This window comes from Typha latifolia, chromosome 8, assembly GCF_019914945.1.
Source record: "Typha latifolia isolate L0001 chromosome 8, TyphaL0001v2, whole genome shotgun sequence".
NCBI classification, from domain to species: Eukaryota; Viridiplantae; Streptophyta; class Magnoliopsida; order Poales; family Typhaceae; genus Typha; species Typha latifolia.
The window spans coordinates 12,142,097-12,165,816 of record NC_133093.1 but is presented as its reverse complement, the minus strand read 5'-3'; the positions used below and the strand labels follow the sequence as shown (position 1 = coordinate 12,165,816).

The following is a 23,720-nucleotide window of genomic DNA, read 5'->3' as shown; positions in this document are numbered from 1 at the left end:
ATATCATTGATGCCATTCCAAAATTTGTTCCAAGAATAAAGCATTACAACTAGGCTCTAATCCACCCTAATAAGCATATCACCCAAAGAGATGTTGGAGTTTAAATAAATTAGATTTTTTTTTTCTTTTTACATCTGTACCACTCAAAAGCTTATTATTTGTTTGCTGTGTACTCTTCTCAGGTCTCAGTTTCATATTTACATACGTATTAAATACCCTTCAAAGCCTTATATTTTTATATGGGAACCTTTCTACGATAACTATATGTTAAAAGATGAATTATTTAATATATATGAAAAGACAAAGATGTCATTAACTGGGAGTAATGTCTGTTAAAGAACATAAAGACAAGAGGTTTAAGGGGTATTTATGTGAATATCAACTGTTTTTAGGGGGGGTATACTAATAAATATCAACTTTAGATGAGTATGCATGTAAATAATGGATTTTAGATGGGTATACATGAAAAAAAAGAAGCTTTAAATAACTTTTGGTCGACTTCGCATTCAAAACTTCCTTCCTCGACCTCGTGAATCGTGATCCCCTCTCCTCTGAGCTCTGTTCTCAGCTCAGCCAGAGACGTATAGAAGAGATATGGATAAATAGAGAGAGATGAAGAGATCAAGAGAGCAATAGAGAGAGAGAGAGAGAGAGAGAGGTGAACGATGGCATCAGTTGCATTGAATACCTTCATTCAAATCCCCAACGACCCTCGCCCCCACATCCTTCAATTCTCTCGTACACCTCAACTGTATCTTCTCCAATTACTTATTTACCTTTTCCACACTCGATTCCATCGAATTCCGACATCGCCCCGGAGTTTTAAGGGCGATCATTTAATGCCGAATCCCCATTCCCGTTCTGGTCACTGCTCACAAATCTCTCCTCGCTGCCACTCCATATCAAATCAGTTATGAAGAATTAGAGCATCGGATACCTTCTGCCTACCTCTTCGCTCTCACACTCTTGAATGGTCCCCTTATATAGGAATTAATACTTGGTTTTGATGTGGGTTGGAGATCTGGAGGTAAAAGAGGGAGAGTGGGAGAGGAAAGGGGGAAGAATGGATAGAGAAGGAAAGGAAGATGTGAGGAACAAGGAATGCGCGTCTTCTGTTTGTAGAATGTCATCGGGTCGTTCGTTGCATCACCGGCGCTCGAAAAGGTGCGCCTTTGAAAGAAATTTTGTTTTTTCGTTTCTATGGCTAAGCTGCCGAGATGAAGAGATGGGCATTGGGCAATGTGATTTTCTTATATTCGAATTTTAAGTAGTAATCGGTTGCTTATTAGTATAATTTCAGTGCTTTTTTTACTCCCGTAGCCCCACTTACATTAGACTAGCATTTCAGTGCTTCTGATAGGAACTTGGATCTGTCTAAAGATGGAACTTTGAATTGTGCCGGAAAGAACTCTATTCGATCTCGGGTGAGATGTCTGATCAAGAGAGCTACTGTCTTTTCTTTTATTTATTATGCTTTACATATTGTTTTCCTTGATATGCATACCCTGAATTTTGCATGAATATATGGAAACCAAACAAAAAACACTATCGTCTTATATGTTCTGGATTCACAGAATATGCTACATATAATGAACCCCCATGGAAGTCAAGGTCCTCTTCATCAAGATGCAAGTGGCTATCTGATAAATAGTTCACCAAATCATCGTGCTTCATTGGAGAGTGATGTAAGGGTCGCATACTGGTATTCTTACTTCTAGTTTATGCAAATGTACTTATATTCCTTCTGAGACATGGGCAACTCCAATTCCCTGCACTCAACCGGTATCAATTTTCTCTGTTCGTTTTTTTTATGAATACTAGTTTTCCTGTAATACAATATAATTATCTAATTTTATTCCTTAAGACATGGTTATTGAACATTTAGGTCATCTCTAATGTACTTAGGAAATACCATCTCACATGTCAATCACTGTGATTCGAAGATATCTTTTAGGAAAACAGAAATAAATGCGGTCCTGATAGTGAGAATGAAGAGCAAATATTCGTAAATAGTTAAGTGTGTGTTTATATGTGATACTCAACTTGCACTTTCTCTCTAAAGCTAATGTCTAACTTTAAACAGATCCGACAACTTCAAATGCACTTGTATCAAGAACGGTCTATCCGGTCAATGCTTGAGAGGGCGATTGGTCGAACTTCTAGCACTCTATCTCCCGGACATGGACATTTCTCTGCTCAGGTATGACGGAGTATTTTTTTGGTCTACACTCAGGACATGGACTTTATCTCCAGGATACCTGTACTACTTCTAGTTCTGGTCTATGCTTGAGAGTGCAACAGCGCAATCAGTGAGCGTAGATTCTGGAACCTAGAGTGTCCTTTTAGGAGTTAGGACTAGACAATGTAGTTTCTGGAGCTGTGCAACCACTTTTGTTCTTGATGTCTGTTGATTTTTGGTGGAGATTAATCAAACCTCTTTTGTCTTCCTAGACAACAGAACTAATAGCGGAAATTGAGTTACTTGAGGAAGAGATAGCAAATCGCGAGCTGCATGTCCTTTCTCTCTACAGAAGTATCTTTGACCAGTGTAATACTGCACCATCATCAGCGCAGAGTTCAGGCAAGGCTTCTCCTGCACATGCAAAGAACGTAGCAAGGAAACACCCAAGCATAATATCAAGTGCATTTTGCTCATCAAAGAATTTCCCACTGCAACCTTTCCACATTCTAGCTTCAATAAAAGAGTCCGGAAAGAGTAAGGTGTTGCTTAAGTCCAAGAACAGGCATGAATCCTTCTCAGGTCAAAGCATGGATATTCATGCTGGAAGCATCCCTTCAGATATAAGGAAGGTATAATAATGGATATTATGATATCTTGGCTATAATAATGGATATTATGTTTTTATTGTGCATGTTGAAATTCTGGATAACCTAGGGGAAAAGAATTAACTTTTCTTTCAGACTTAACAGTATCTAGTAAGTTTCCTCTACCCTGCTCTGACATGTCACATATCATGCTTGCATTTTTGTGCCTCTTCTGCTTGCCGAGTCATTTTTTGTTATGTGAATTCAACGGGAGTATTAGAAGTGATTGTGCTCCTTACTGGATAATTCTTTTTGCATAGATTGTCCATATTTCATATCAGAATACAGCTTTCTCTAGAAAGCTTCTCTTAATAAAATGATGCTTCTTACCTCTCATTAGGACAGACCATAACCACATTTTGTTTGACAAGACTTGATTCACTTTTTTCCTTATACTTACGAGTACACTTGCAAATTTGTTGTGGTTGAGCAATTCACACGAACTAAATTTGGAAATTTCCTCTTTTCTTTCCCTATGAAAAGTTGCCTACTGCTGGAAGAAGTTGCTTGGCTCGTACTTTGAAAGACCATCTCTACCAATGCCCAAGTAAAATATCTGAAGAAATGGTCAGATGCATGGCTTCCATATATTGTTGGGTCCGTAGTGACTCAGCAAACAAGCCTGAAAAGGCCCGTTCCCCTTTCTTATCCAGGTCATCAACCAGTGTTGTCCTCCCTCGAAGAGGTAATGGAGATGAACATGTATGGTCCAGCAGTTGTACAGGCGAAATATCTTTGATTTCAGTGGACAAGAAACAACTGTCAAATGCATCCTACGCATTGAGCAGCTACAGGTTGGAGAAAAAGAGAGCAGATACATGCTTCTATAGTAGTAGAACAGTTTATATTGCTAGGATTGCCAATGATGACTAACATTGCCTGATTTCAAATTTAGGTTGCTGGTTGAACAGCTTGAGAGAGTTGATCTGAGCATTTTGGAGAGCAGCGCGAAATTGGCATTTTGGGTCAATATCTACAATTCTCTCATTATGCATGTAATTGTAAACACTCTGGAGTAATTTTTTTCTTTCCTTTATGTCCTTTTATGTACTGATATTCTCTCTGCAGGCATATCTAACATATGGTATTCCTAACAGTTCTCTGAGAAGGATGGCGTTGTTTCATAAGGTAGTGAAAAAAATTCATGTGCTTTCATGGTCCAAAGTTGGTGCACCTCTTTTATGCACTATAGGACTACAATTGAGAAAACCCAGAAAAGCTTGTTGTAAATCAAGAACATTTTTTATTAAGTGTTGGACACCCATAAGGAACTGAACCATGGTCCAAAGCTGATGGTTTAATTTAGTATTAAGGTAGATATTTTTGCATCAAGATTTATGTACTAGAAATTGACGCTTTCAATTTGCCACGACTTTAAGAGTTGGTTCTCCAGTTAGATGTCAAAACCAACTTAATGGCCAGAGTCGTGCATAAAATCTGCATTAAACAAGTAAGCGATTATGTTAAAACTCTTGATAGAATATTGGAGACATTATAGCATCTTTTCACAAGGAAAAATAATATGCACCTATTACCCAATCACCCAAACTGTTGCATAATTGCATATACGACATTGTTTATTGCTCTACTGAAGGTTTTCTACTGCTTTTACTTGGTTGGCAAGAAGTTTTATGCAAGAGAACTCTGAAAACAAAGTTATATTGATCACTCCATTGGCCCTCTACATATTGCAGGCTGCATACAATGTTGGAGGACACATTGTGACTGCCAATACCATTGAGCACTTTTTATTATGCTGTCACACTCCACGAATTGGTCGTGTATGATCTGAACTTATTTTATCATAATTCAGTTACTTGTTTTGCCTCCGTAGGAGAAAGACTGTCACTTTGACTTACTGTGATATGCCTGCAGTGGTATGAAAATATTCTTTCAACTGCAATGAGGAAGAAAAGTGGAGAGGAAAAGCACCTCCTGGGATCAAATTTTGGTCTCCTTGACTGCCAACCACTCGTCTTCTTTGCCTTGTGTACTGGAGCTTCTTCTGATCCTGCGGTATCATTCATCACTTCCACAACTTTATTACCTTCAGCTTAATTTTGTCAAATTCTTATATCTTCTTGTGATGATGCAGCTGCAGGTATACACCGCAAAGAATGTTGTAGCGGAGCTAGAGAAGGCAAAGAAGGAATTTCTTCAAGCTCATGTGGTCGTCAAGAAACCAAAGAAGGTTTTCCTACCCAAGATCGTTGACAGATATGCTAAAGAGGCTTCTCTTTGCTGCGATAAAATATTAACATGGGTATCTGAGAACGTGGACAATAAACTGCATGACATGATCCATAAATGCATAGATTCAAACAGCAAAAAGAAGGCCTCACAGGTCATTGAATGGTTACCATATAACACAAAGTTCCGCTACATCCTTGCTAAGAACTTGATTGAAAAACAATGGTGGGATGGATCCAGAAATTGCTAACACTGTTGCTGTGGGATAAACAACAATCCTTGTAAGTAGATGTCAGACTCTTCATTAGCAGTGTACATAACTTACTATCCATTGAATCAGGAAAAGACTTTGGATGACTGTTATGCCTTGGTTTCTTGAAAACCCATTTCATTTAGTCTTGCATACCAACAGAAGCAAAATAAATAGCACCAAGACTGGAATTCGTATGGAATCAATCTAACAATATCCTTTTCTGTATCAGAAATTATCGCGGCTACGAAATGCATGTCGAATTAGAAATAAAAAGACAAATTATGAAGCAACTTTAATGGAATATTTGCTTCTGATAGTGTAAAACACAAAAAGGTAGAATGAACTTGAAAGTTCTTATCTTTTTTTCTTTTTCTTTTTCGTATAAGTGGTGTCAAGCGACGAACATGGCCTCAGGTATTAAATCTAAAGATTTCCTTACTCTTATGCTCTGGCAGATCAACTTTATACCCCTGGGTCCATTAGTGGTACTTTCGCGGCACTTTCGCTGATGTTGAGAAGATGCTCAAAATTGCTTCCTTTCAAATGAAATCAGTGAAAGAAGATGCATAGGTAGTAAAGAGTTTTAACTCTCGTATCCATTTTAAGTGAGCTGCTACTTGTGTCACTCATCAAATATCTACCCTCAAATCTTCTAGTCCTCGTCCACCTATGGAATAGGGATAAATTTATTCTAGAACAAGCCTCCTTATTCTTATGTAGCAACTAAACATCTTACATTATTCTAGTATACTTATTCAACATTCTCTTTCATTTTATTGCATACAAATTTTGAAAAAATATTTATTAATAACCTAATATTACTATTTTACCTTTTGAGATGACAACATATAATTACTAGTCATATTAGCTATAGTTGTTATCTCTTCTCTCTCTTCTTCAAAGTCAATACGCAATGTGGTGTATTACCCTACACACTTGAGTGCGGGGTTATAACTCCACGTACTCATGTATACCTGAATGCAAGGTTATAACTCCACATACTCGTGTAGACCTGAGTGCGAAGTTATAACTCCGCTTACCCGTGCATACCTGAGTACGAGGTTATAAACTCATATAACCGCATAGTTTAAAATTATTATGAGTATCATCATAGTGTAGAAAAATTTACAGAAAAACATTATTTCAAAATATACTACTTTAGTTTCACATTTAGTTTAAAATATGATTAATTTCTAATATAATTTTATTATTCTTTAATATTTTAATATTAATTTTATATCATATCAAATATAATTATTACATCTTATATTAATATTAAATTAAATATTAAAATAACTTATATTAATATTAACTCTCTTCTTCTTAATATTAAAAGTTAGAATAGTTATACTTATTTTACCCTTATTTCAACTTCTGGAAATTAGCAAACAGCATACTTCCTTCCAAAATTACTCGAACTCCGTTCACTAATCATTGTTTAAAGTTTCGGGGCTTGTGTTTAGGGACGGATAAAGCTCGTCCGTTACTCCATTTTATGCGCATTTTTTACTTCTTCTTTTAATCGTTAATTCGTGGAATTTATTTAACTGCTATCAAAAGTGCTTGTCCAGATCACGTGATGGCCAGATCTTTTTTTAACCAGCAATAATTGGTGGGTCTCACGTAGATTCAAGAACTAAATATTTTGTCATAGAATGTCACCAGAAGTGATTCAACTCACAATTCATGAAGAAGAATATACCACAATATATATGTATATGTTATTAAGTAGCAAAAGTGAGTCAACTCACAATTCATGAAGAAGAATATACCACAATATATATGTATATGTTATTATTAAGTAGCAACCTTATTCTTTTAGTCGAAATTTTAATTTTTTTACAGCATGTTATGTCCTGACCCAGATAAAAGAAACCGCCTTCCAATTTCTCATCTCTTGTTCGTTATCACCTCTAATAACCATCAAATTTCCAAACCATCTCCCCAATTACTCGCGAGCCGCGAGCCGCGACCTAACCTAACCATCCACCCACTCGCAAAATCGCATTATTTCCAAACGACCGAGCCTCAACATCTCTCCAATTACTCGCGAGCGCGGGCGGTTCTGGGGAGGGCATAGTTGTAATATTATCACAAAACCATGGCCCTTTGCCGACTTACTAACTCAATAAGTTTCTTCCCAAATCCATTGATTCGTCGTTTGGAAGCGGCTAAAGCGTGCGACCAAGGAAAGGAGAGAGAGAGAGAGTAAAAAAAAGGAAAGAGAGAAAGAGGAGCGTTTCTTCTTCCTTCCTTCCATCTTCCTTCGATCTCGCCGGAGAATCGCCGGAATATTGCCGGAGAATCGCCGCCGTCGACCGCCGCCTTCGGAGATACATGCCTTGTGGTTGCGGGGCTAGGGTTTCCGGATTCGAGGAGGCCCTTTCGATTCCACTAATGGCCCTCGGGATATGAGCCCGCGGAAAGCCGTGGGATTTCGGGTTTGGATAACCAACGGTCAGGATTTCGTCCACGGATGGAGGGTGGTAGAAGCCTAAGCAACCTCTCCTTGGTACTTTCCTTCTGACCCCACACACTTCACTCGGCACTTCGTTGCTGCTTCGCTAGGTTTCTGGTTTCTTGGTATAGGCAGAGAATAGAATTAGCGTTCTCGTTGTGCTCGATTTGGATGGTACATCGCCAGAATTAGTCTATTGTTTCCTTTCTAGTTTCTAGGTCACTTCTTTCTCGAAAAATTAGGGTTTTTGGGGAGAATTTATGTAATTAGGATCTTCTTGAGTGTACTGGTGACTCTGATGTAGGGTTCTGCTGAATTGCACCAAAAGTTGTTTTTTTTTCAAATGTTTTTGGCACATAGGAAGTTGATGGCATCGTTTTCTTTTCCAGACTATTTCCTTTTCGGTTATCGATTACATTTATTCTTTTTTCCTTATGGGCTTTTACAAATTCTTGTGAGGTATAAAGTTTTAGGCTTAAGTATCTGTGATGATAAGTTGGTTGGTGTTATGCTTAGTAGAAATCTAATAGTGATGGGCTTTTCTCTATGCAAGGAACTCCTATTCTGTGCATTGATGGAATCTGCAATTTTATGTCCTTTTTCTTATCTGGAGAGATTTTTATAGATTACTTTTGTCGTGTCGATTCAGTCATTAAATATCTTGAGTAGCTTGTTATTGAGTGTAACTACTGGTTATCCAAACTGTCAACACCAGTTAAACAATCAAAGAGAAAATGTTGTTATGGAAATTGGAACATAAGTTGACTGATGATAACTTGTTATTGTTCCTTTTCTGTTCAAGTCTCTTTATTTTCCTTGGCCTGAACCAATCAGCAGTTCAGGAATGTCTTTGCAACTTCTGCTTAGATTGTTTCCCAGATTTGGCAGACTAGGAGTTAGATGCTTGACTTGTTTGATAGCTCGATAGGCACTTGTGTTAGCTTAGAAACTGCTGAGACATAACAATTATCAGTTGTTCTGTTTTCTTTGTCAAAAATTTTTGTTGTATTTTTTGGAATTTGTGGATTTGGTTGTTATGGCTTAATTTAAATGTTCAAATTATAATTGGTAGCAGGCATACATCCATGGATAGTGATGATAATGACTTTCAAAGCCAGAACTTTCAATTAGTTGTGGAGGATAACAACAAATTTCCACCAAGTTTGCGGCCATCTGCTGTACCAAAATTCGATATTGATGAGCAACTCCACATCCATCTTAGGTTTGACAATCTAGTTGAAACGGAGGTTTTATTTGGTATACAAGATCAGGAAAATTGGATTGACGATTTCTCAACTGGGAGCAGTGCAATAGAATTTAGTTCGAGCGCTGCTGAATCTTGCTCTATATCTAGGACCAACAATGTGTGGTCAGAAGCTACATCATCTGAGTCTGTGGAAATGCTATTGAAATCTGTTAGTGAAGATGACATTGTACATAACCAGGATGGCCTTAAGGATGGATATGTACTTGATCAATTAACTGGAACAGGTTCTGAAATGGATCCCTTGCACAGACAGGATAACTCTCACAACTCTCTCATTGGGGATATCACAGATCCTACTGTACTGCATGATCCATTCCAAACTTCCCTTTCAGGATTACATGAAGATGTAGGGAGGACTCAACCTCACGACATTTCTCAAACTTTTGTAGATGAGAAACCAGAAACTAAGTTAGATGAGAGTTTGTTAGAGAAATACCCAAACAGTGAGATGAAATCTTTTGCTGAAAATTGCATCACAGACAACAAGCTAGCTTCATCGTCCAATAATACATCAAAGAATTCTTATTCTATTGATGGACATTTTGAGGTGGTTCAGACTGAGAGTTCTTTGAATAGCGATTTGAAGGGAAAAACTGACGATAATAGTCATGCTTATCTTGCCACTGAGGACAGACATGCAAGTCCTGATCCTCTTACTTATGGTGGTTCAAAAAATGAATCTTCACCTGTATCTATTAGTAATCTTGATATGGGCTCTGGGAATTCGAATAACTTACTTTTGGAGCAAATAGTGGAATTCCAGGATATTGATGTAAGTGATTTGGATGGTTTGCAGGAATACAATCAGCAGGAAGCTTTAAAGCAGATTTCCTCTGCGGATGATAAAACAAGTCACACTGAAGGCTGTGTAGTTGGAGGTGATCTCAGCAACTTGAAAAGTTCTTCTGATTTGGAGCCATCTTTGGATTTAATTGAGATGAAGAAAGGAACAAATGATTCTTCAGCATCTGCTCACTCTGATGGACTCTTAGAAGCTATTGCTTACCCAGTGAACAGTTTGAACAAGGACAAGGAATCTGATAATGTAACTGGCATGCTAGCTAAGGAATTAACTTCTTTAGTGGCCAAAGGAGATGCTGATTATTTAATGCATTCAGTTGAACAAAGTAATGAAGATATCGTTAAGATTTCTGATATTAGTGAACAGTTTGAGGAAAGCATCCCTTGTCAACCTGAATGTCATTCACGGGATCCTGATCCCAATCATGAGCATCTTGCTTCTTTTAAGGAGGTTTCTCCAGAAAATTATGTAATGGAGACTGCAAGAAAAGATGCTAATTACTCCACAGCTGAAGATGAAGATACAAAAGATTCTATTGATAATTTGGAGGTTACCTCTGGCGCTTCAGAAAATGTTGTGCATAAAGGACCTTCTTCACCTACTTCACTTTGTGAAATGGAAACAAATATTTCTTCAACCAGTCACATCAAGTTGATCAAGACGAGCGATACACATAGCTTGATGACAAAGCCTAATGATGATCACATTAGTCGTTCTCAGATTTCTGTTTCAAGCGATGACAAAACAGCACCATCTGTTGCTTCATGTGGCACAATACCTTTGAGTGATACTATTATGGTCAGGGTTAAGTTAGAATGCAGTTTATCTTCTGCTCAGAGTACTGATGCAGCAGATATCATAGATAGTCAATCAGCAATCCAACCAAGTCAGGATAAGACAGGTAAATATCTTCTCTTCTGGCATGCTACTTTCCTTTGCATGATTTTGAAGATTTATGAAATGTTGGAGATAAGTTTTTTCAGCAGGTACTGATGCAGCAGACATCGTAGATAGTCAATCAGCAATCCAACTAAGTCAGGATAAGACAGGTGAATATCTTCTCTTCCGGCATGCTACTTTTTTTTGCATGATTTTGAAGATTTATGAAATGTTGGAGATATGTTTTCTCAGCAGATGCTGATCCTGCAAAAGGGGATGTTGTGAAGTCTTCCTTTAACAATTCAACTAGTCTTCACCATAGAGTGGTTGTAGCTCAAGAGGAAGCATCATTATTATCTTTGTCTGCATCTGGTTGTGTTAGCTCGGAGGAGAAGAATGTGGAAATCACAGTTATGCCTTCTTCAGCAGACTCAAAGAGCAAGTTGGATGCCGAGACGTCAGGGCAGCTTATTATGGTTCCTGAAACAATTCTTGATGGGTCATCAATGAACAAACCGGTTCAAGTTGAAGAAGGTAATCTCAAATTATTTTTGTTGATATGGAGAATTGTGATAAACTGATAATTTATTCTCTTAAGGTGTCATCTTCCCCGTTGTTTAAGGTGATTAGTGCATGATAAGATCTTAACTCTTTGAACCAATTTAAAGTGGCCATTTGATGAGTGAGTTTCATGATTGTGAAATCAAGGTTTGATGAATTGATCTTCTTTGGATGAATATATGGAGTAAGGCTCCATCCACCTTACCAATTTATCTGTACTTTTCAATAAATCTCACTACCTTCTTTGTTGACTAACTCATTACCAAGTTTCCTTTATGGATATGATTATTGTTGGAGTTGGTTGTGGACTGACTTTGACTTGAATTTTACTGATTGACAAACTTGGCAAAAGATAAAGTGTGTGCATGCTTTGCACTAGCTCTGAAGAAAGCAGGTTAGTGCTATGATAGTCCAGTACTATTACTTAGGAGTGAGGAAGGCCGATTCTTATTAAATTAACAAGTTTTAAACCATTTTCTTGGTGGTTATGGTTGTCGGAGAAGAATGAAATGTTTGTCTGTAACATAATTCATTATACTTCTGGAAAAAATAGTATGTTGAAGTTTGTTTTGCTGGAAGGAATGAGTTCTCAGGTTGTAGCTTCCATATATGCATGCCTGTCCTGATAAGGGCGTCCTTATCTGGTATTGATGAAATTGGCATAATTACAATTCATTATTTTGATAGTTTTGTGTATGAACGTAAGAATAAAATTAGCTATATAGCATATTCATAGTTAAATGTACTAATTATATAGCTTATTCATAATTAAATGTACTAGGCAACTGGAAAGGCTCTCTCAGCTGTGGTCTTTGCTTTTTCAGCGTTCTTTGATGAAATAAGCTCTAGTAGCTGGAAAGGCTCTCTCCCCTCAAAACTTTATGCACACACATATAATAGAGTTAGACTATGAATTTTATGTTAAAACAAAGTTTTAACACTTCCACAGTCATTGAGTACACCTTGGGATTTGAAAAATCACTCCCAAGATGGAAAGAGGTGAAGTACTGTGAACCCTTTCTCACTTGGGATGAGATTTTGAGAATCTCGAGACACATTAAATAGCTATAAGCCTATAACAATGTTAGACTGTTTTCTCAACTTTTAACATGTAGTTTGTAGTTGAAGTTTGAATTTGATATATCACATGTGTTGACTATGACTTTATCATGGTCTTTTCAGTTGCCATGGGCTAATTTGGAGAGGAAAAGTACTGGAAGACCTGTTATCCAGTTCCCTTTTCTTATCCTCTACCTGTTCGTCATGGAATTTTAAGATGCAGTTTTGTTTTCTTTGCCTGTGTCATGTTGTTTGTCAGTGGCCATTGGCACTGTTGGCATGGGGTAGCACACTGCCATGCTAGACAATCTATTCCATTTCAACTATTGGTCATCATGGTTTGGCCCATGGGTCACTACTGATCATCATGGGGTCAGCGTGAATTTACATATGGGAGTATCAAGATACTTTCTTTTAGTTGTGCCTATAAGGCACTCACACTTTACATTTATTTGCATCATGCAAAAATGCTTTATCTAATATTTTATCATTATTTTTTATAACAATTCATAGCAGGGAAAAGTAGCCATCATAAGCAACCTATCCTTGTACCTCCATCTACTGGTGCATCTGCCAAAGGAAATTCCCAGGACATAAAGAAAAATAGTGAAGCTAATCTAGTTCCAGAAGACCAATCTGATGGACAGATTTGTGATGTTGAAATTAATTGTGAGTTCTCTTCCTTTTTAAATGTCTAATGGTAAATGCCTAAATGGTATATGATTCTTTTCCCTCAGGTGCGTGCATTAATGAATTAAACATTTCATTATTCTTCTCTCCTTTCTTGAGGTTAGATTGTAGCTAAAACAAAGATCATCCTATTTCCTTGTCTTATAAGTTTCTGGGCAGGTTCATCTTTATGTAATAGCAGTTTACCATGAGAAAAGGTCTAGTATTAAAAGAATTGATCTGAGATTGACTACCTGGCACCCTTTTTGGAGTCATTATCGATTGTGAGTCAGCATTTATAAGCCATCCCATATATTTGATGATAGAAGGTTTCGATGTGATGATTTTAATTTTTAGATTAATATTTTGGACTCTACTAGTTAGTAGATTCTTTCCCTTCATTGCTGACTTTGTGGTTTCTCAGCTCCTTCATGTTACTGGAGGACAATATTGCATGCGTAAGAAAAATGACCATAGATACGCCAAAGATCTCCAAAACAACCACTGGAAAAAGCATCTGCTACAGAATATAACTTTGTGCTACTTGAAAGTCTTTGAATAAAAATCATGTAATCAGAAAGCCTAGAATGTCTGTGGGAATGTAATCTAGAGTTTGAAGGTGTGCAATTTTATTTCTGAATTGAGCTTTCTTACATTGGAGTCAATATTAGTTTGTGGAACTATGTGGAATTTGATACTACAGTTTCTTTGAAGTTGTTGCATTGAACAAGTCAGATTGAGATTTCTTAAGTTTGAGTCAGTATTAGTTTGAGGAATGAATTTGTGGATTGTGGGCATCCAGTGCCAGTGGTTCATATTCAAGATACTGATATGTTGTGGTAGTTTAGCAGATAAGTTGTTTCACGAGTACTGGTTTTCTCTCTTCTTTGAGTGTTCTTGATCCATGAGATACAGATGTTGAGATGGTTTGACTGGTTTCTCCTTGTGCAGATGATGCAGTGGGTTGCAGCACAAGCAAGCCTGGAAGTAGCAGCCCTAGTTCTTCAGAAGCAATTTGTGGTTCACCTACAGTTATTAGTAGCAGGGAACATTGTCAAAATGAAACTGAAGAGAGCAACAAAGTATTGTCAGATCACACATGCTCTACTTCAGATAACCTGGTTCAATGTATCCAACCTTGTAAGGACAGTATCGAAGCTGAAAACGATAAAAGCTTCTCATTTGAGGTTGGATCAGTAGCAGAAAAGTGTAATAGAGATCCTGGCACCAACTGGAAACCATTTCCCAGTATGAAATCTTCTGAAGTTACCGTGGTAACTGCAGCTCTCTCTCCCCCCCACAACACACACACACCTTATGTAGATTACTTCTTTTTAAACTTAGAATCTAATATGTTACTCTTTTCCTTTTCTCCCCCTTTTTTTGTAAATCTGATTGGTAGGTTTCAAAAGAGAATCCTGGACAGCATTCAGATCCTGAGGATGGAAGTCTTTCCGGAACTATTACTAAGAATAGTGACGGAGATCAGAATAAGCAAATATCTGATTTTACACTTGAAAAGGTGAACTCTTTAGGAGGGGAAGCTAGAGAAATTTTGTCAGAAAAGCAGATATCGGAAAGTGGTAGGAGTCTATGCAATCCCTCTCCTCCTAATGTTGATAAGGCTGCAAGCAACAATATGAAGTTTGAGGAGATGAAGCAAAATCCAATTAGTGAGATCAGTAATACAAAAGTGTCCTGCTCTCCAGCTGTTGAGTCATCTAATCTGCCTGATTTAAATACTTCGATTTGTAGTGCAGCATTAGTTCACCAACCCTTCACAGATTTACAGCAAGTGCAATTGCGTGCACAAATCTTTGTTTATGGATCGCTTATGTGAGTTCACCATATTCTTTGATGTTTCTTCAGTATGTTTTTACATTGAATATTGTTCTATTTTCTTGTTGCAGCCAAGGGGTCCTACCTGTTGAGGCTTGTATGATATCGGCCTTTGGAGAATCTGGTTTGTGCAACTTTTTAGTGCATCATTTATATCACAGATCATGCCTTATTATTTGCATTTTGAAATGGTAATGCTGATGTCCAGTAGATGGTGGACGGACATGGGAGAAAGTGTGGCGTGCTGCTGCTGAGAAATTTCAGAATCAAAAGACACCTTCAAGTACTTTTGAGACGCCTATTAGTTCTCGTTCTGGTAAACATCTTTTTATTCAATGTTGTTAATCTACTTGCAAATTTACTGGATAATAATATTGGGTAAATGAACCTTGCAGGTCCTCGGCCTGGTGAATCTGTAAGTAAGGAGAGTACTATTAAAAGCAAATCCTTGAAGTCACCTGCTAGCCGAAGCGGTAGTAAGGTTGTGCAATCAGCATTATTAAGTTCCACACTGCCTTTGCCTTCACCATCATGGGCTATGTCTTCTAATGATGCTCTGGTATCAAATATGCCAAAAAGTAACCATTTGGGTTTTAACCAGTCTTTATCCCCATTGCATTCATTCCAATCTCCACAGATGAGACAGTACACAGGTAACCCTGCACCTTGGTTTTCTCAGAGCCCACGCCCTGCTTCCTGGATGTTTTCACCACAAAGCTCAGTATTTAACACTACCGCACAACTGTCAGTTATACCTGCTACTGAAACTGCTAAAGTTACAGCTTCTAAGGTCTCTACCATCTCCTCTGCTTCGAGTATGCAGCTTGTGGCACCTATTACTTCGCTTCCTAACCAGGATCCTGCAAGCATCTCTGCTGCTGCATCAGCCGTACAGGTTGAGGCACAAAAAAACATGGCTGTTTCTTCTTCTAAGAGTGCAGCTACTACTCAGAAACCCAGAAAGCGAAAAAAAGCGTCAATTACTAACGAGCATGGATCAGCTTCAGTTACTAACGAGCATGGATCAGTTATTCATGTCTCAGAACATCGGATGGAACCTGCTCCTGCGACTCTTGTTGCTGTGAATTCTTCAGATTTGTCAGGCTTCAACTTTTCTGCTAGTTCTCCACATAAGGTTGTGCATAACGGTCTTGTGTCAACTACATCTCATAGCAGCTCTCCTATTAATTACCAGATAGTAGGTAGCGGAGGTACTGAGCAAAGGGTCATACTCTCAGAAGAAATGTGTAGTAAAGTTGAACAGGCAAAGCTGCAAGCTGAAGATGCTGCTGCCCATGCTGCTTCAGCGGTCAGATACAGCCAAAGCATATGGAGTCAACTGGAAGCACAACTGAAATCTGGCTTACTTTCACAAGTCGAAGACAAATTTGCTTTTGCAGCAGTTGCAGCTGCAGCGGCTGCATCTGTTGCAAAGGCAGCTGCAGAAGCTGCTAAAGTTGCATCAGGAGCTGCTATGCAGGCTAAGATGATGGCTGATGAAGCTATTACCTCTGTTAAGACAGTGAATCCTCCCCAATCAACCGAAAAGGGACAACATGATGTAGGAAAGAATCTGGCAAGGTTAACACCTGTTTCAATCCTGAAAGGGAAGGACAAGGCCCATGGCTCTTGTTCAATCATTTCTGCAGCAAGAGAGATTGCTAGAAAGAAAGTAGAAGCAGCATCTGCTGCCACAAAACGTGCAGAGAACTTGGACGCAATACTGAAAGCTGCGGAACTTGCTGCAGAAGCTGTATCACAAGCAGGGGTAATCATTGCATTGGGTGATCCATTACCTTTCTCTACTGGCGAATTGTTAGAATCTGGTCCTGAAGGCTACTGGAAAGCTCACTATTCAAGGATTGAGAAACCTGTGGGCACTAATGCCCTGCATTCAGAGGGAAAGTCTGGTGCAGCTGTGGCTGATGATCATGCTAGATTTGTCGAACAAGCCGAGCGGACATCAAATCATGAAGAGGTCCAAGAATCTGCTGCAGGGATATCTTCCGTTAACAAGCAGTCATTGTTGTTGGAGGCAAACCACACAGGTATTTGACTCTCTTCTTTTCTGTATTTTTCTTTAATATGTTATATTCCCATCTATTGCTTGAACATGGCTGTTAGCTTATCTCTTGGTTGATTGAATCAGGAGACATACCAACCACTTCTCCAAACAGTAGGCATGGTGAAGTTCCTCCATCAAGAAACCTAAAAGAAAACGGCATCAAGAAGGGAGAGGTTGTCGAGGTTAGATGATAATCTTGTATTTGAACCTTTCTGTTTTCTTCTTCCTTAATACGAATGGAAAACTAAAGTGCAGTACATTTTTTTTTGTCAGCGGAGTACCAAAAATTTCATTCTCTGTTCTCTCTGTTGATTATTTTCATTTTAACTTTTCGTTTGCTGCCTTTACTGAGCTCTAATCTGAGTTGTTTTACTTTAAGAAGAAAAGATTGGACCTTGTATTATTGTGTTTAATTTCCAATTTTAACAATATCAGGTTGTAGCTGATGAGAACAATCACAGAGAAGCTTGGTTTTCTGCTAGGGTCCTTGATGTGAAAGATAATAGAGCGTTTGTCTGCTATATTAATCGCCTTCCTAGTGAAGGTAAATGTCTCTTGTTACTCTTGTTTGCCAATTATTTGATGAATTATTTCTCTAGAACCTTTCAGCTTGCATGAAATTTTGATCTATAAATTTATGCCATTTTACACAGACTAATTGTGCATTTTGTTGTTTATGAATTATCAGAGAATTATTCTTTTATGTTTTCTTTATGAAGTCTTAAATCAAACTTTCTTCTGTAGGATCTGGCCAGCTTAAGGAGTGGATACCCCTAGAATGTGATAGCAACGAGGTCCCAAGAATACGGCCTGCTCATCCTATGACTATTGCAAAATTTGAGGGAACAAGGAAGCGTCGTAGAGAGGCTGTAGCAAACTATGTTTGGGCTGTTGGTGATCGTGTAGATGCATGGATAAGAGATTGGTAAGCTGTTTTAGTCTCTCTCATATTTCTTTGGGAGATTAATCATTAGTTAAGATTTAATATAGTAAAAGTCTTTAGGACCTTTCGTGTGTAAATGTATTATTACAGCTGCTGGAAGTAAGTTGTATCAAACTCTCATTTAGATAAGTAGAAGCAAGCTCAATTTAGTTTTTTATAATACTTAGAAACCTCAACAAATCTGGTTTAGGAATACTTCAAGTACTCATAAGGTCCTAAGTATTAGTTTTGGGATCGAGATCGGGTGCTTAAGAAAATGATACATATCGGATGTCTCAGTTGTATCAGTCTTCCATTTCAGACAATTCAGAGCAGAGATCGATTAAATCTGCCATATCGGCTGATCAATTTTGGCGATGCGAATTAGGATCGGCCAATACTTGAATCCATGACTAAAACTCCTTTTTTTTTTTTTTTTAAACCACAACTACACAAGTCATGCTCTTCTTCCTTGTTGGACCTAGATGCAGTACTTAGAAACCTCAACAAATCTAGTTTAGGAGTACTTCCGAGTACTCATAAGGTTCTAAGTATTGGTTTTGGGATTGAGATTGGGTGCCTAAAAAAACGATACGTCTCGATTGTATCGGTCTTCCCTTTCAGACAATTCAGAGCAGGGATCGACTAAATCGGCCATATCGGCTGATCAATTTCGGCAAATACGAATAAGGATCAGCCGATACTTGAATCCATGGCTAAAACTCCTGTTTTTTCTTTTTCTTAAACCATGACCACATAAGTCATGCTCTTCTTCCTTGTTGGATCTAGATGCAGAAGAACTCTTCTTTCATCTTCATGCCTCTCAACATTGACAGTTTCATGAATCATGTCCTGACTCATCTCTGCGGTCCATCTTGAATGTACCAACAAACACACATACTCATAGAGAAAAAGGAAGTTTGTGTGGTTTCTATACATTCAAAGGATAAAGAGTCCTCATCATGATATTTTAGATAGTAAACATCCATTATTGTACATCAGATGGATCTAATTTGCAATTTCTTATTATATGCTCAAAGTACTCAAATTTAAGGGCTTTGATGTGCCAGCACTTTTTGCACATTGTGATGCAACTCAGATATATTGGATCCACTTTAGCTCTATGCACTTTGACATCCTAGATTATACATTCTTTTGGCCACTTACTAAAGGCAAATTTTTTGTCTATTCTCTCTTCCATGTTTGAAGGCTGAAATGTGATAGTTATGACTGATTGTCTACATGATTGAGTCCTTATTGGTTCTTGTGTTTCTGTGGTGGTAATTTATTTTTTGACATGATCATCCTTGGTAAATTCATGGTGTTTCTTTCCATTCTCAGTTGGTGGGAGGGCATTATTACGGAAAAATTACAAGGGGATGAAACAAAGTTTACCATACATTTTCCAGGTATGTTCTGTTAGTTGTGAAACCATTTCTGTGCCTCATGCATCCTCTTGACCCTACTCTTTGTCATTCAGATGTCCCGTTAGATGGATTATTTTGAGCAGAAAGCATGACATGCAATTTGTGCACACTCATTTCTGAATTACTTGTGGACAATGTAAACATTTGTTTCATGATTTGTTCTGTACTATGGGAAGTTGTTAACTAATTGTTTTTCATTCTTGTATGTTGGAAATAGGAGGATTTAGAACAAAAGGACTCCAAATAGGTTGCAAAGCATGTAGCATTTTTCATCATGATTACTGTTTGGTCTTTAAGGAGGAGTTTACATTTTTCTACTGTATTTCCTGTTCATTGTTAACTTATGCTTTTGTGTATTAAAGACGTTCATATGGATACTGGAACTAGTTATATTAAATAACTATATCTGGGAAGGCATGCGACTTGCAATATACTCCAATTGCTATTATAAATTTCTGCTATCTTGGATATGCTATGCAGCTTCTCGTAATTCATCAATTGTCGAAGGTTGGAATCTACGCCCTTCTCTTGTTTGGAAGGATGGCCAGTGGATAGAATGGTCACGTGTTAAAGAAAAAAACACTGGATCATATAAGGTTTGCCTTTTGTACTTATCAGGAAGTTTGTACTTTTTAGATATCTTGTTTCTGTTAGGATTTGTTTATGAGTATTCTTGTTTGCATCTCTATTCAGTTAATTTTTCCATTATAATGATTGCTAGGGTGATTCTCCCTGTGAGAAACGTCAGAGGTTAGGGCAGCTTGAGTCTGATAATGATCCAGAAATAAATAGCCGTGGAACAGGAATTCTTTCGAGGAATATGAATATTGATAATTCAAGAAAACCACAAGAGTCAGAAATGTTGGATCTATCTGAGAAGGACAGAACTTTTAACGTTGGTAAGAATGTAAAGGAGGAGAATAAGGCTGATGCTTTTAGAGTAAAACGGACTGGACTACAAAAGGAGGGATCAAGAGTAGTCTTTGGTGTTCCTAGACCGGGAAAGAAGAGGAAATTTATGGATGTTAGCAAACATTATGTCGCAGAGAAGACTGACAAGGTAAGCGAAGGGAATGATTCTATCAAGTTTGCAAAATATTTGATGCCACAAGCATCCCGTGCATGGAAAAGCAGTACGAAGGTTGAACCAAAAGGAAAGCGGGCTTTCGAGCCCAAGTCTAGGATTCCTAAATCTGTAAAGTCTCGAAGCATTCATGTTAAAAGTTCTGGCGAGAAAGAATCTTCATCCTCTGTGACTATGTCTGTTCCAAATGATGATGAAAGTGGTTTAGTTTCTTTATCAGACCCGATAACTTCTGTTAATATCAAAGATAATAACTTAGAAAAGAAGAATGCTCTGGATGTTGATTCTCTCCATAACAATTCAAAAACAGCAGATATGCCACTAGTTGAATCTTCTGAAAAGCCTCTGGCTGGCGTTTCATTATCAAAGAAGGAATCATCTACTTCTGTTCAACCCGACAAAGGGGATAAAGGAAAGCTCACAGCAACTGTAAACAAATTAATCAGAAATGACCCAAGGGCCTCTGAAAATAAAGCAAATCCTGATGCCGTTGAACCTAGGAGATCCAATCGCAGAATTCAGCCGACCTCAAGGGTAAGATTGGCTGGTCTTTTACTAAGTTACATTGTAGTTACTAGTTACTGAATCTTGTTATTCTTTTTGGAATGTTATTACTCGTTACTATGTTCAGTATTTAACTAATTGATTATTGTTTTACTGGTGCGTGGTCTTTCTATAAATTTCTCTTTTGTATATTGGCTCATACTGATGCCTTCCAACTGACCAACTTTCACCTTATTTCATAAAGCACTAACTCCATGAAGACAGAGCAGGAAAACCTTGGAATTGCTCTTAACATCCGGCAAAAGTATATGTTTATCTCATGTTCTAAATATCACATAGTGGTTTGTTTCATAAGGGTTGCTTTATAACATGAAGCTTAGACCTTACTATGTTTGTTTAAATGTCTTGAGAGGTTAAATTGAAATTTGCCGCATGTGGTGTTACTAAGTTTTCTCTGATTCATTATCCATAGGATGTTACACTAGAGTATGGAAAGGGATTCTCCATGGAAATGTTGTGATAAATGGATGAACTACACTCACTGATTCTCTAATCACTAGATTGTAACAACGAAATGTGTGATTTAATATTGGACTATCTTTTCTGGAATCAGCCTTTGCCTTTATAATGAAGACTGCCCTACGGCAAAAGCTCTCTCTTTGTTCTGCCATCTGAAAATCTTGTAACTTATAGGGAAATGCAGTCTTCGTGCTGCTAGAACTGCATTTGCTAGATAACACTACCTGCTGACTAGCCAGATAGATTATATCATTATACAGCAAGAGTCAGTATTTTTTTCTGCTGGTAAGATAATGTCACTATTTCAATAGTAGGATAACAAAAAAGAGCATTTCGTTGGGGAGCCTTCTCAAATCTTACTTGTGCTCTAATAGACCCATTTGGTTAGGAAGAAGTTTGGATGATGATTTTGATGCTTTGATGTTTATTTTGCTTTCTCCAAAGGTTTTCCATATTTTATTTCTTGAATCATGACTTCCTTTTCAACATGAATTCACCACAGTTTATAGAAGTTTCTTGTTCATATGATTTTATTCATTTCAAGAACTTCATGGCACTATTCTTGGAAGGCTACATTTATTGTATTGTGCATCTTAACTGATGCTCTTTCTGTAAAGTGTTAATTTCTTGCTTGATCATTTTGACCTTTTAATTCTATGTCTTATATATGAAGGTTTTATTCGTCTAATTTGATATCGGTTGAAATACTAATAATGTTTTTCTTTATTAAGTTAGAAGACTGAAAGCTGTCTTGGAAGTATTCAATTTCACACCGTGCATTCACATATTATTTATAAGTCATATTTATTTTGTTCTTATAGTATGATGCATTACAAAAAAAGAACTACCTAACTCGTGGTGAACTATAAAATAATGTATGAGATAAGAAGAAAAAGAAAAAAGAGAATGAGTGTTTTTGGGTGCTATATTTTCTTGGCTCTTCCTTTTAATATGTCTGCAAGATTTTGTCAAGTCTTTCTTGTTTGTTGTGAATTCTTTTCCCTGGCTAGCTATAAGTATCTAGTCAAGCAAATGTGAGAAATAATTATCAGGATATAGTGAAAAAAGACTTAACTTTACAGGCTGTTTTTCTCTGATTTTACAAATTGTTAATGTTATCTGCCATTTTAATCTCATTCCTTTTTCTGTATGTGTACAATTGTTCTTGTTTTAACTGCCAACCGTTTTGGTACCTACAGTTATTAGAGGGCCTACAGAGTTCTTTGATTATGTCCAAGATTCCCAGTGTTTCACATGATAAGGGTGCCAGGGCTCTCCGTAGGAGTGCCTCATCATCTAGAGGTAACTTGTAGTCTTTAGACATTTTGATTCTTTTTACTCCTGTAATGAGGAATTCAAATGCTATGCAGGGGACACTCATGGTTGAGAGGTCTTTATGATGTTTCCCAGTATATCTGCGGTGAAGTGAGCAATTCTCGAGTTTTGTACATAACATACAATCGTTAGAATTGGAGTAGAAGGTCTCATATTGTCAGATGTAAAATTTTATAGTTGGCTTAGATTAACATTTTGATATTTATCGTGGGCAACAGACATTTGGTTTCCTCTTTTAGGAGCAGTATTATCAATATGCTGTACCTTTTCAGTGCTAACATAAACATTCAGAAATCTGTCCAACTTCGATCCGCTTGTCAGTTTCAGTTTCTGGTATGTGACATGACATTCAACTTGGGTTTTCCTCCATTCGACTTTATCAAGCTGTGACTTTATTCATTGCTCACTTCAAATTTCAGTGTAGAAATCATACCCGTAAGGCATGTCATTCTTCTATACATATATGCGTGATATTATCTTTGATATACTCTTGATGAGCTATCTGTCAGTGTGTGTGTATGCGCGAGCGTGTTGTGTAGACACTTTAGTAAATGTTCTACAGGTCCTGCAATTATGAACTGAGACCGTACAGTCATAGCAGTTTTAGTTATTTCATTTAGAGAACCTGGAACCTCGTATTGCAATCCCCGCTATAATGTGATTTCTGGAAGTTAGAAGTTGCATCTCTCTTTAATTGGATTGTATTTTAACCAGATTTAAGCCATTATTGTACAATGCTAATTTTAGCTAGTCGTGTCCTCAAATTTTCTGGAACGCTAATATTGTTCGTTGCATACTCAGTTATGCAAAATGACTTTATTTTATAAACTAGTTGGGGGTATTTGCGAAAAAAAGTATTTTTTAAAACAGTAAAATTGATTTTTCGTGCTTATTTTTATGTAAATTTTATATATATTAACTTAAAAACGTGTTCATCTAGTTTAAGGTATAAAAGTATTCAGTTTCAAGGCAAGTGTGAAGTATTTAATATCTATATGCTGGAATTTTAAAGTTAGCACAATTTTTTGAGAAAAATTTCAAAATAATACAATTAATACCTA

At 37.4% G+C, this 23,720-nt stretch overlaps 2 protein-coding genes across 16 annotated transcripts; both read left to right on the top strand.

Annotated features, from left to right (window-relative positions):
* Positions 1 to 492: 492 nt before the first annotated feature.
* On the top strand, positions 493 to 5,379 carry LOC140794481 (uncharacterized). Of its 2 annotated transcripts, XM_073146544.1 has the most exons (11): positions 543 to 1,164; positions 1,349 to 1,424; positions 1,575 to 1,685; positions 2,084 to 2,200; positions 2,452 to 2,811; positions 3,310 to 3,620; positions 3,722 to 3,821; positions 3,895 to 3,954; positions 4,521 to 4,607; positions 4,702 to 4,842; positions 4,922 to 5,379. In XM_073146544.1, exons 1-11 carry the CDS (start codon positions 1,007 to 1,009, stop codon positions 5,264 to 5,266), a joined length of 1,866 nt encoding a protein of 621 aa, XP_073002645.1. In that variant the 5' UTR covers positions 543 to 1,006; the 3' UTR covers positions 5,267 to 5,379. The 2 variants fall into 2 exon arrangements, with proteins under 2 accessions (XP_073002646.1, XP_073002645.1); XM_073146545.1 differs by lacking the exon at positions 1,575 to 1,685 and having other exon boundaries at positions 493 to 1,164.
* Positions 5,380 to 7,420: 2,041 nt separating this feature from the next.
* LOC140794480 (protein SWOLLEN 1-like) lies at positions 7,421 to 23,058 on the top strand. Of its 14 annotated transcripts, none has more exons than XM_073146540.1 (18): positions 7,421 to 7,781; positions 8,803 to 10,697; positions 10,783 to 10,845; positions 10,931 to 11,209; positions 12,809 to 12,964; positions 13,916 to 14,238; positions 14,367 to 14,800; positions 14,875 to 14,927; positions 15,015 to 15,119; positions 15,199 to 16,851; positions 16,953 to 17,050; positions 17,304 to 17,412; positions 17,613 to 17,793; positions 19,132 to 19,199; positions 19,698 to 19,813; positions 19,939 to 20,835; positions 22,524 to 22,626; positions 22,695 to 23,058. In XM_073146540.1, the coding sequence occupies exons 2-18, from the start codon at positions 8,813 to 8,815 to the stop codon at positions 22,709 to 22,711; spliced, it is 6,540 nt and encodes a 2,179-aa protein (XP_073002641.1). In that variant the 5' UTR covers positions 7,421 to 7,781; positions 8,803 to 8,812; the 3' UTR covers positions 22,712 to 23,058. The 14 variants fall into 14 exon arrangements, with proteins under 14 accessions (XP_073002641.1, XP_073002639.1, XP_073002640.1 ...); XM_073146538.1 differs by having other exon boundaries at positions 15,012 to 15,119; XM_073146539.1 differs by having other exon boundaries at positions 10,928 to 11,209.
* Positions 23,059 to 23,720: the final 662 nt, after the last annotated feature.

Coding starts and splice junctions, on each gene's coding strand:
- LOC140794480 (XM_073146528.1), top strand. CDS start 8,813: ATGGATAGTGATGATAATGACTTTCAAAGCCAGAACTTTCAATTAGTT. Junction 14,928..15,011: donor ATCGGCCTTTGGAGAATCTG/GTTTGTGCAACT, acceptor GCTGATGTCCAG/TAGATGGTGGACGGACATGG. Junction 17,794..19,131: donor GATGCATGGATAAGAGATTG/GTAAGCTGTTTT, acceptor TTCCATTCTCAG/TTGGTGGGAGGGCATTATTA.
- LOC140794481 (XM_073146544.1), top strand. CDS start 1,007: ATGTGGGTTGGAGATCTGGAGGTAAAAGAGGGAGAGTGGGAGAGGAAA. Junction 1,165..1,348: donor CATCACCGGCGCTCGAAAAG/GTGCGCCTTTGA, acceptor CTAGCATTTCAG/TGCTTCTGATAGGAACTTGG. Junction 3,955..4,520: donor GGATGGCGTTGTTTCATAAG/GTAGTGAAAAAA, acceptor TACATATTGCAG/GCTGCATACAATGTTGGAGG.